We start from the raw sequence: 12,208 nt of genomic DNA on the forward strand, positions 1-12,208 counted from the left end.
GACACACACACAACCATGAACACATGTCCCTCCCCAGACACAACAGTCACTCACACACACAGCCACCACCCTTCACCGACGACGAGGCCACCCGAACGCCACACGCACCATCCGCACCCTCCAAAGCCCCCCCGAGTCCCCCAAATAAGCCCACTCGTGATGACACGCACATCATACTGCATGACACAACACACATGATCACACACAAGGCACACCCGACACCCCCCCCGCATCCTACTCGAGCCCCCCCTCCCAGACTCACCCAGCCCGCCCACCTCCCACCACAGGTGACCGACCACGGCTCCCCTCCTCCATCTCAGGCTCCTGCTTCCTCAAGTCAAGGCCAGGACGGTGGGGATGAGGGGGTTGGAAGTGATAAACCTTAGCGCCCCACGTGCAATCCCCACCCGCCTTAAACCCCTGGGCACCACCCAAGGGCTGCATGCTCCATGTTTAGCCCCTTCCACCAGCACCCACACCATGCCATGCCTGACACCACAGGGAGGGCTAGAGGTCCTGGGGACACGGGCCTGGCACTCTGAGCGAGTCCCCTCTTCACCCAAAAGCAAAGGCCAGTGTAAGGGGAAGAGATGACCGAGAAAAAGGCTCTAGAACGAAGATAGAAACCTCGAGAAGTGGGGGGAGTGGTGGGCAGCCAGTGAGAGGTGGGCCCATGGGTAAGAGACCAAACAAGAGAGAAAGAGGGGGGCAGAGAGAGAGGATCCCCAGAAAGACTTGGAGAAGCCAGGGAATAACGTGGGGCCACCATACCGGAGAGACACAAGAGGGGAGGGTGAGACAAGCCGGAAAAAAACTGGGATCTCCGATGCGGGAGGGAGGAGGGAGAGCAGGGAGGGAGGAGGGAGAGCAGGGAGGGAGGGAGGGATCCTGCAGGGAGAGCAACGCTGTGATGGAAAGAGGTGTCTGGACCCTGGAGCGGGGGGTCTCCAGGGTCCAGACGCTTGAGTGGGAATCTAGGTGGAGGCACTGATGAGGCTGTGGAGTAGGGGTTCGGGGGTTTAGAATGAGGCCCCAGCTCCGAGGTGAGGTCCTGCTAAGAGCTGGGGGTTCAAGTGTTCTGGGTGTGCTTGCAGTCACACACACACACACACACACACACGTGGGGCTCAAGGGCGTGAGGAGGGGTCCTCCATTAATCTGGGAGGCAGGGGGTTCCAGGCTTGAATGGGGGGGTCCCACTGTGGACTGGGAGTTCAGAGCTTGGGGTGGAGTCCTGGATCTGAAAGGGGTTCAGAGTCTGGCATTCGGTTTGGACCGTGAGCTGGGGATTCGAGGTCTCCGGGTATGGGCTGCAGTCCCAGCACAGGAGTGGGGTTCACAACTAGGGCAGGGGGTCCCACCCTAGGAGGTTCCACGGCCAGGGTGGACCGTGGGGCCGGCGACTGCACGCTCCGCGGAGGACCGGGCCGGGCGCTCACCCAACACCCCGTTCCCCTCGTGCCCAGCGCTGGGGGGGGCCCCCCTACCTGCAGGCTGTCGGCGCATGGCTGCGGCGGCGGCGGCGGCGGCGGCGGCTCGTCCGGCTTGAGGAAGACCTGCTGGCCCCGCCTGAGGAATTGGACAACAGCGATGAGGATGTGGTGCAGCACCAGGACCATGCTCGCAGCCGCCCGCCCGCCCGCCGGCCCGGCCGCTGCACTCGGTCAGCGCGTCCGCGGCAGCTTCGCCGGGTCTGAGCTGGTGTCCGCCCCGGCCCCGCCCCGGCCCGCCCACTCCCCGCCTCCGACCGCCTCGGCCCCGCCCACGGCCCCGCCGCGGTGGACGGCACCTCTCGGCTGGTCCGCTTTTCGGACCTCGCCTCGAGCCCTCTGCTGGCTCCCACCTCCCGTACCTCTTCGCTCGCAAGATTCTTCCAGCTCGTCCCGCTCTTACGATCCCCCGCCAGGTAGCCAGCTCCCAGCCTCCGCTCGCTCCTCTTGCCCCTTTCCCTCCTGTCGCTACCTCGCATGGGTCTCCTCTCGGAGCCCCTCTCCTGTCTGCTCACATCCTCTTCCGCCCCCACTTAGAAAGTCCTCGAGCCAGGCCAGAGCCCCAAAGCAGAGACCAGCGCAGTGAAGGGGTGTGTGTGTGTGCGCGTTTGGGGCGGGGGGGGGCGGGGTGCGGTCAGTCCGGAGGGGGAGATAGAGGGGCAGGGACCCGGGACCCGACGCAAAGAGCCCAGGACTTGCTCTTCCTCCAGGAAGAAGGAGGAAGTCTGGGAAATGTTTAGAGGTCGCTCCGAGTGGGACCGGCCCTGGGAGCAGGAGCAAATCTGGAAGGGAGACACGTGCGCACAGACACGCGAGACAGGCGCACCCCTGCTGAGTCGGGGGGTAGGGGCGCTGGGCCCCCAGCACCAGGCAGGAAGGTCTGCGTTGGCATCCCCGCAGGCCGGGGAGGGTGCAGGCCACACGACCACAGAGTCCACAGTTCCGCGGTGGGACTTGCGAGCCGCGAGCGCAGTTCTCCGCAGAGCGGCCTCTGTGCTCAGGCGCCGGCTGCAGCCGCGACGCTCCTGCGCCCCCTGCTGCCCCATCCCGGCGGCGCAGCCCGGCCCGATTTGCCGTCCGCGGCGGGGGTGGGGTCGCGGAAGACAGAGGCGGAAGGGGTCAGCTGGGCCAGCTCCCTGCCTGGACCAACCCGCTTCCTAACCTCCCTTTGCGATGAGGTCGGCTGGGGCGGTGGGACGTGTCTGGACTGGAGAGGGCTCTTGAGTCTCTGCTGGCCTTTGCCAGCTAGCTCCTTACTGCATGACCTTGGTCAGATCCCCACCTCGGGTTCCGGGCTTCAGTTTTCCCCTTTCCTTCACCAGAACGCCAGGAGAGTGGACCCCACAGCGGTGCGAAGGCGGTCGGAGTTCCCTGACAGCCCTCGCTGTGGTCTGACTCCAATCCTTGCCACTGCACCGCGGTCCCCTCTCCCTGCAGCTCCCCCTTACCCGCTACCCCCAAACCCCAGCCCTCTCGGAGGGTGACTCAGGGAGCCCCCAGCTTCCCAGCTCCCCACCGCACTGGGCTGATTCATCTGGGCCCTTTCTCCCTGGGGAGCGACTTCCTCAAGGTTGAGTCATTGAACCCAGCCCTGGACACAGTCCAGGCACCTGGCACACGGGCTGGGCAGAGTCCTGGCTGTGCCACCAGCTCAGGGGGAGAGCCTCCATGCCAAGAACTGTCCCGCCTTTCTTTCTGAGGTCCCACTCAGGACCTGCGTCTCCCCTGCCTGCATACCTTCAGTGACCCCCAACCATCAGCGCAATAAAGCCCAAGCCCTCAGCCGGACCGGCAAACTCTCTGGAACTTTGCCCCAACTTATTTTCCCAGTTTTGACTTTCTCACTGCTGTTCCTTAAATGCATGCTTCTTGCTCTCCTCAGATGGATGATGGGCTCATTCTCACCTCCAGGCCTTTTCCCAGCCGCCCCAGCCCGATGCCCTCCAGATGCTTTCAGCCTGCTTATCTTTCAGGAGCCAGAAGCCCGCTCCTCCAGGAGGCCTTCCCTGGATGCTTCGTCCTCTGGGTCCCCCTCCTGCTTCTTTCCTAGGAATCATGTCTGGGAGCCGGGGGTGGGGGGAAATGGGAACATCTCTGTCACCAAACGATCCAGGACAAATCAGTGTATTTTACTGCATCTCCAGACTGGGGGCAATTAGTCCTGCTTATCGATGCTGTAGAAGACATTACATGGGCTTCCCTTCTCTTTTTTGGCTTCAATGTCTTGCTCTGTGGAGAGGGTGACCGCTATAAGGGGTAATAAAGGACTGAATCTGAACCCAGGACACAAATCTCTTAGTCAGTCTGGAGCACCTGTTATCTGCTCAGTCCTGGGCTCTGGAGAGTCTGGGCGGGACTCAGGGATGGGGGGCAGGGGGTCTGTTACAGCCACGGGCCAGAGCTCTTTGTTCTTCGGGAGAGGACATCTCAGACCCCCTAGTCAAGAGCCAACCCTGGCCTGGCACAGCTCCCTTCTCTTGGGCTTTGGCATTTGCGGGGCACTTCCTCTGTGCCTCACAGTTCATCTGCTCAGCGACAGTACAAGGTAGGATCTATTCATTCGCCACATTTTACAGATAAGGAAAACTGAGGCCCAGAGACGAAGTAACTTGCCTACAGGCACACACAGCTCGTAAGTAGAAGGGCCAGAATTCAAACCCAGGCCATCTGGCTCCAACCTGTGCTTTCAACTGATGCTCCGGCTCTTGAGGAAAGGCATGGGCGAAAGCCCCGTTTCCCACCTCTCCTTGTGTCCCAAGGATGCAGTCAGGGTCACACAGCCTCGGTCCCTGAGCGCCCTGTGCATCTCTGCCATAAGGAAACCCACTTAGGGGTGGCTGGCCCAGCCCGCCCCCCACCCCCGCCACGTCTTTTCATCTCCCCACACCAAGCTGCCCCGTGGCCCAGCTAACTCAGACTGGGTGTTTTAGGAAAAGGTGACTCAGCTGAGAGTCTGTCAACCTGGGTACCGGGCCACTCGACCTCGGGCCCCGTCCCTTGTTCCCAATACTGACGCCTCTGCGAGCCACTTCCTCACCCGGGACTAGTGGCAGATCTGCTTGCTCGTCATCCCTCTGCTTAAGAGCATGGCATCAGCAGACCCTCCAATAGGCCTCAAATCTGCTCCCGTCCCCTCCACCCGGTGGCCTGCTTCCGAGAGCCCGCGTGTGTCGCTGACGTGCACCTGTCCAGTGGCCGCTGACCATGGCCGGACTCCCAGAAGCCCAGGTTCTGGACATGCGGGGTGACCTCGGGCAAGGCTCTGGCCCTGCGAAGCTTGGCCTGGTTCTCTCTGAGGACTCAGGCAGCTCAGGGGGAGAGAGGCCGGATCCAGGCCAGCCTGGCCAGGCAGAAGGCAGCTCTCCGGGGCAGGCAGGCCTGTCCGGGCATGTCAGGCCCACGGACTGTGAACAAGGGCCAGAGCCCAACATGGGGGCGGGGAGCAGCTCCCAGGAGGCAAGCGTGTGACTTGAGGCAGAGCCCACAGACTAGAGAGGGCTCTACCGTCCGAGGGGCCCTGCCCGGGGACAATCCAAGAAGCATCCTGGAGGAACCTGACATCTCCGTGGCTTCTGCGTGTAGCTGGAGCCTGTGCTCAGTGCTTCAGCCCACCAGAGACAGCGTGGTGCGAGGTCCTTAGGTAGCCCTGGGGTGGGTGGGTGTGTAAGGCCCGCACAGGGTCTGTGAGCGTGGCGTGGGCGAAAGCGGGCGAGAGATGAGTACACATTGGTAAGTTTATATCTTTGTAAGGAGGTGTGGTGCTCCTGGGGCAGAGCTGGCCTGGTGCGTGTGTACTGATGTGTGTGTATCTACAAGAATGTGTGTGTGTGTGTGTGTGTGCAGACAGGCATGGGTGCACAGGTATGTGTGCGCACAGGTATCCAAGCATGGCTCATAGATGCATTCATGGGCATGTGTCTGTGCAAATGCGTGCGTCGCTTGCCCTCAAATTCACCTCATGTCCCAGGTCAGCTCTGCGTCAGCTGGCGGTGGCCCTGGATGCAGGGGTGGCCCTTATTGCAAGCAGGGGCTGGGGACAAGGTTGAGGTGGGCTCTGAGTGGAGGGGACCTCCTCGCAGGGGGCTGCAGCTCTGAGTGGGAGAGAGCCCAGGCTGAGGGACTTCAGGCCCAGGGGATGGGGGTGCGGGGGGTGTGGGGCTCAGCCATCACCACGTGATTTGGTGCACATTCGCCTTGTGTGCAGCAGCGGGCCAGCTCCATGACCCGAGAGAGGGAGGGGCACCTGGAAGCTTCCACTCAGAACTAGTCTAGGACCTGCCGGTCACCGCAGACCTAAGGTCCAGGGAACACGGGCCTCGGCACATCCTGGTATCTGCTCCTATTGTTTGCACACCCTAGAGCCTCTGCCACACGAGGCCGCCCAGGCCCCACACGATCATACACACACTCACTGTCTTTCCACAGATCCTCATCACACTCCCATCACACCTACACACACTCCCGTGCACAGACACACATCCCTGTACACACGCCCACACGGCTCCCTGGTGGGCACCCCGGGCCTCTGCCCCCTTCGGGGACCACTGCACCTCCTTCCCCCCGGGCCCATACCTGCTGGGGTGCCCTTTTCTTCACTCAGGTCTGACCCTGCCTCGCCCACACCCCACTCATTCCCCACGGATAAGGTTGGAGTCTGGTCCTGGCTTTCATGGCCCTTAACTTATCCCCCACCGTCCTTTCTTCTGCCACGCCCACATCCTGCCTTCTGGCCACACCCCCTCACCCCTCACCTCTCCATCCAGACCTTCCCAGCACTCCTGAACTTTTTTTTTTTTGGTCTTTTAAGGGCCACACCCACAGCCTATGGAGGTTCCCAGGCTAGGGGTTGAATTAGAGCTAAAGCTGCCAGCCTACACCAGAGCCACAGCAATGCTAGATCCGAGCCTCATCTGCGACCTACACCACAGCTCACGGCAACGCAGGATCCTTAACCCACTGAGCGAGGCCAGGGATCAAACCTGTGTCCTCATGGATATGAGTCAGGTTCTTAACCTGCTGAGCCACGACGGGAACTCCCCGTCTGCACTTGTGCCAGGCACTGTCGGCTCCAGGGTACAGGACTCTTTTTCTGTTTTGCTCATTGCTGTGACCCCAGGACCTAGAACAAGGCTTGACCCATGGGAATTGCTCAAAAACACATCTATGGACTGTAGGACTCAGGGGTAGACGTTTCTCCCAGCCTGGTCTGCCCCTCATGCAGGACTTGCGAAATGGTGTTTGTTTCCTGGGGCACCTCTCCCATCAGTGCCCGTGCTCAGCCGCGAAGAAACCGGGTCTGATTCAGCTCTGCGTGTCCATGACCAGCATGGGTCGGGCACACAGAGCAGGAATGGAGGATGGATGGGGCGGGGGAGGCAGGGCCCAGGGCAAGGTGACCTGCTTAAGGAGGCAAGGGGATATCTGCCAGGGACAGCCACTTGGGCCAGTCACACCAAGCCCCGCTTTCCTGGAGAAGCAGCTTCCTGACCACCTTCCCCCACCTTTCTGAAGTCACCCTGACTGGCAGTCCAGCTTGCCCGCTCCCGGGAATGGGGAGCTCCCTTTCTTAGCAGCCAACCCCTTCCTGTGTGGGGGCTCTGCGGGATGCTGACTCCTCCCACAGCCGCTGACTCCTCCCACAGCCGCTGACTCCTCCCACAGCACCGTCCTGTCAAATCATGCTCATCCTGAGCCATGATTCCCATGGAAACCGACTGGGAAGGAAGAGGAGCAAAAGGAGAGGCAGCTCCCAGCTTTCTCAACGGCTCCGCCAACCTTTCCAGCTTTGGACAGAGGTGGGAAAAAGAGCTCTTGGCTCTCAGCCTGTCCCAGGCTACCACAGGCAGGTGGGTTCAAGGTGCTCCCGCTTCCCCAGCCCCAACCATGATGCCCAGGAACCAGGGGCAGTGCAGGGAGAGTGCGGTGCTGAGTAACTCTTCGGCAGACCCCCCCTCCTCACCGATCCCGCTCCTTCTCTCACCCCCCAGCCCCACCCAGCCCACTTCCGCCTGCGGGGCCCGGAGGGTCCCACGAAGATGCTTCCTCCTGAGCCCTGTGGGGTGGACCGAGGCCAACAGGTCTTCAGCCAAAGGTGGCTGCCCAAGTCCCACCAGCCCCGCCTGGACAGCTGCAGCCCACGAGCTGCCCAGCTTTCCCTCACCAGCTATTCCTGGGCTGCTCAGAGCTGAGTCCGTGAGGATGCCAGGGCACAAGGAGTTCTAAGCAGCAGGGAGCCAAGGCCCTGTGCTCCAAAGACTCCCTGCAAGCTCAGTCACTCTCACAGAGGGAGCCCCAGTCCGTGGCTTGCGGATTCCAAGAACTCCCAGAGCTTTTGTGATCTAAGAAAATCAGACCCTCTATTATAACAGCCCATTATTAGAAGAGTCTGTGCTTTGTACAGTCTGTGAATGTGAGAGCCTGGAGTCCTGAGAAGGTAGGAACCCAGGATTCTAACACTCTATGACTCTAACCGCCTGAAATGCCAGGATTCCAGTGCCAGGGTTTGCATAGGCCCCCTGGGCCCGGTGGTCTGTGGACCGAATCTCTGAATTCTCCGTGAGGAGGGGGCCCAGCGAGCCTCTGCACACACCAGGGGCCTTCCAGCCTGCCCTTCCCTCACACCACTGTCCCTGCCTAGGCTTCCAGAACCCTCCTCTCTGCTAATTAAACCTGAGACTGTTCTAAAGGGGCAGGGAACACAATGGCATCAGGGGCTACCTTCGAAGTGCCAGCCCCCGCTCCACCCCGGGCAATTCTCTCATTTAATCCTCATGACATTATTAGCCCAAGTTTACAGTGGATAAAACTGAGGTCCGGGACCTGAGGTCATTTGTCTAAATGACACAGCTAGAAATAGCAGAACAGCAATGCAAACCTGGCCCCTCGCAACCCCAAGCCTCCCAGAAGCAGGTGGACTCCTCAGAAGAGCCCAGGGAGAGGGCAGGTGTCGTTCCGCAGCTCCAGGGTCACACTGGAGCAGCTCCCCGCCCCTGCCGGGCCCCCCCAAGCTCTAGAAGGCCGGTCCCTCTTCTCACACCTCTCTAAGCTGGAGGCAGCCCAGAGTCGGCCACGTCGCCTGTCCTGATTGATCGAAAGGCGCTCGATCTGCAAAGACTCCATGTGGGACCGGGAGTTGCAGCGTTTTGTTTCTAGGCACCCGTCGCTATGGAAGCCAGGTGCTGCCAGCCCATGGCCTAGCGACGAGGCCTGCACGCGTCGCATCGTGGGGCGGAGGGCAACTGTCAGGGGCTTCCGAGGCAGGCGGCAGGAGAGAGGGAGGGTGGACCACTCCGTTCTCCAGCGTGTTGGGCTGGACGCGGGGCTGGAATTGAAAGGGGAGGAGGGGAGGCAGAGGGAGCGGGACCAGCCAGGCCCCGAGAGACACAGACCCCGAGACAAGGGCAGAGAGAGACTTGCAGAGACAGACAAAGGGACAGAGATCGTGAAAGGCAGAGACACCATCTGAGAGATGGAGAGGTGGGAGGGGGGAGAGCCGAGACTCAGACCACAGAGACAGACAACAGGCAGGAAGGGACTGACTCCCAGACCGGCCCAGCTCCTGGGGGGCCAGGGCGTGCCAGAGAGCAGGAGGAAGCCGCCTGGCAATGACAGAGATGGATGGAAGTGTGACAGGCGGAGATAAGCCCAAGGCAGGAGGCACTACAGAGCCAGAAAATAAAGGAAGAGAGAACTAGGGATGGAGGGGCGGCGGGCGGGGGCGTGGGGGGCAGGCGGATGGAGGCAGCGCAGACAGCGGCTGGGGCCAGATGGTGGCACTATGAGGACAAGGGTACCGAGATCACAGGGGTCCTGGGCTGGCCCTTCCCTCTGGGCCTGCCCACCCATGGCATGGGTGTTGCCAGCCTTGTACCACCATCCCAACACCCAGCCTGTCCCCCAGAGAAAGGGGAACAGAATCTAGACAGAGGCATCTGGGCACAGACCCCCAGCAAAGCGGCCGGTCAGAGAGGTTCCTTGTCGCTTACCCCCCCCAACCCCCGCTCCCCGAGACACAGGTTTTTCCCGAGCTCCTACAGCGGGGCAGCGTCTGGAACACTGAGCAGCCTGGCCCTTGGGGCAGGGAAGTAGCAGGCCCTTGACGGGTGACATCGAATTTAATCCTCTCTGTAACCTGTTACAGATGAGAAGACAGAGGTGCCTGAAAGGGACTTGCCCTATAACACCACCGGCCAGCAGGTGCCTGAACCAGGACTTGAACCCAGGTCTCCTGGGCCAGTGCACATTGGAGGGCCTGTTGGAGGCCCCTCTGTTGGAGTGGAGGCGGACCTGAACAGGCGACCCAGTTCCCAGAAGGAAGGTGGGAGGGTCCTGCTCTGGTCACCACTCCTCCAACACAGCTGTCCCCCTCCGCGTGTCAGAAGGGTGACATGGCTTGGCTAGACCCTGTCACCTGTCAGATATTAATCTCTCTCTCAGGGATAATTGTTCCTGCAATTATTAAATTATTACCAGTGTCAGCGGCACCTGCCAGTCACTCTGGGAGCTCGTGTGCCCTCAGAGGCACCTCGTCCACCCCTACCAGCCTCACCCTCTCCAGACTCCCGAAGGAGGACGGCACAGACTACGCACCCACCGAACACCCCGAGGCAGGAAGCACGTTGCGAGTGTTATCTCATTCAACCGTCCACAGAGGTCTCTGAAGGCTCCCCGCCTCCTGCAGCACCTGCACCCTCTGTGCCTGCCTGCCCCCCTCCTAGCAGCCCTCCCCCCAGGGTCAGCCTCTGGGGCAGGGTAGCTGCACAGCAGTGGGTGCGTACAGGTGTCTAAGCTGGCAGTTTGGGTCTCAGCTGCAGTGCCCAGGGGGGTGGGGGGACCTGCAGGGGCGGGGGGGGGCAGAGATCAGGGGAAAGGTGTAGGGTCAGCAGGCTGAAGGTGAGAGGGAGGGGACGGGAGAGCGGGGAGGGGCGGGCAGGGGACCACAGGCAGGGGACGCCAGCTTCACTGCACAGGCACACGGCCCTCAGGCTGAACCTGGGCTGCAGCCCGGAGATCGCCCCGTGGTGCCCCAGTCCCCTGGGCCCAAGTTCCAGGAAGGCAGTGTCGCAGAGATGATCAATGGACAGCCTCCCAGCCTCCCCTTCCTCCTGCCTGGAGGCTGCCTCCTCCACGCAGCCTCCCCGGCTGATCAGTGTCACTGTCACGGTGAGAGGCTGGGGCAGCCTGTGGACAATAAACAGTGACTCCTCATCTCTTCCTCAGCCCAGTCCTCTCCCTGCCCCTCAGGAACCTGGGCCAGGCTGACCGGCCGTGCAAGGCCCAGTGTGGAGGCTGCTGTTCGTTCACACATGTGTGCATGTTCTCGTGTGTGTGTGTGTGTGTGTGTGTGTGTGTGTGTGCGTGCATAAGGAAGTCAGTAGACCTGAGGATTTGCACAAAAGTGAGCCATACAACCTGGGTTCAAATCCCAGCTCCTCCATTTTCTGGGTATGTGACCCCGTGCACGTTCCCTAGCCTCTCTGAGCCTCAGTTTCCTTATCTGTACAGCGGGATTACCAACAGCATCCAACTAACAGAAAGAATGAGATTGCGTATGCAGAGCTCTGGCGCAGGGCTTGGTGTACAGAGTTTTTTGATACATGAAAGGTTTTAGTATTGTGAGTGTATGCGTGTGCGTGTGTGTGTGTGCATGTGTGTGCATGCGTAGGTTCCCTTGGAAGCTCTGGAGGGGTTTCTGGTGCTCTGGCAAGGGGTGTGAGCTGCTCCACAAACCCTGGCTCCCCCAGGCTGCAGCCACACTCTCAGTTCAGAAAAGGGGGACCTGCCCCAATCCCACCTGTGCTGGGTGAAGCTGTGTGGGAGAGATGGATGGCTTGGCGGCCACCAGGCAGGACTGGTGATTAGGAGGCTAACAGCCCAGCATCCGGGAAAGAATGGGAGAGAGGCTGAGCTATGGGGCCATCCATCAAAGCTGGCAGGCCCGGCAACACTGCACAGCGGGCTGGAGAGAAGCAGAGGACCGCGTGGAGGTGGGGAGGGAGGCGAGCTGGAGGCCAGGCAGCCAGGCCCAGCCTAGGGCCGATCTGCTTTCATCCCTCTCACTTTGGGACCACGATGTCTTCATCAGAACCATGGGCCTAGATGCCTCCCTCTGTTCAGGTAAGTTCCCGCCTCAGCAAGCTCAATCAGGCGCCAGGGCCAGGAAGACAGAGGGGTCCTTACCGCCTATACCCGTTCCCAACTCAGCCAAAGATCTCCGAGGGTGCAGAGCAGGGGGTACTGCACGGGGTCGGGGCTGGGAGCCCAAAGACCCAAGTTTGGTTTTGGCCAGGGATCAGATCCAACAAGTGATCCTTAACCTACTGTGCCAGGCTGGGGATCGAACCTGCATCCTGGCACTGCAGAGATACCACCGATCCCACAGCAGCACAGCAGGAACTCCCCCAAAGACCCAAGTTAGAAGCCATTTCTGACCTGAATCCTTCCCTGAGTACCCTCCCCCATACAACCAATCCATCCCAGGCTGGAAAGTCCATAGGCACAGCCCTTTCTTATGCAAATTTCATTCCAACGGAGGGCAAAGTCACCCAAGGTCCCTCCCTACCCACTGGAGGCCGCGGCTACCTGGACCAATTCTGGCCAGTGAGTCTGGGACGCGAGGCCTTAGCTGGAGTCTAACGGGACCCCGCAGAGTCCTCAGTCTCAGGCTATCTCTGAAGACCTCCTTGGGTTTAATCAAGTCACTTTCCTTTGCTGAGTCT

The 12,208-nt window shown here is 60.9% G+C and overlaps 1 protein-coding gene and 2 long non-coding RNA genes across 8 annotated transcripts in view; 2 read left to right on the forward strand and 1 right to left on the reverse strand.

The window, feature by feature from the left end:
• Positions 1-12,208, reverse strand: part of PDE2A (phosphodiesterase 2A) — a 91,330-nt gene that overhangs the window by 63,499 nt on the left and 15,623 nt on the right. For 4 of the 5 annotated variants that reach the window (XM_003482557.4, XM_013999451.2, XM_021102285.1 and 1 more), the window contains exon 2: positions 1,488-1,569. In XM_003482557.4, coding sequence (XP_003482605.1) covers positions 1,488-1,569 — 82 coding nt within the window. Of the gene's footprint in view, positions 1-1,487; positions 1,570-1,852; positions 2,003-12,208 lie in introns of those variants that run through there. The other variant, XM_005653692.3, reaches the window with a different exon arrangement.
• On the forward strand, positions 1,769-3,766 carry LOC110262210. Its single transcript, XR_002346961.1, has 2 exons — positions 1,769-1,906; positions 3,373-3,766. It is a non-coding gene; the product is annotated as an uncharacterized LOC110262210 (long non-coding RNA).
• Positions 4,336-9,784, forward strand: LOC106504277. 2 transcript variants are annotated; one of them, XR_001297632.2, is made up of 3 exons: positions 4,336-5,219; positions 7,133-7,336; positions 9,631-9,784. It is a non-coding gene; the product is annotated as an uncharacterized LOC106504277 (long non-coding RNA). The 2 variants fall into 2 exon arrangements; XR_001297633.2 differs by having other exon boundaries at positions 7,152-7,336.

The sequence above is a fragment of the Sus scrofa genome, chromosome 9 (genome assembly GCF_000003025.6).
Source record: "Sus scrofa isolate TJ Tabasco breed Duroc chromosome 9, Sscrofa11.1, whole genome shotgun sequence".
In the NCBI taxonomy this organism is placed as follows: domain Eukaryota; kingdom Metazoa; phylum Chordata; class Mammalia; order Artiodactyla; family Suidae; genus Sus; species Sus scrofa.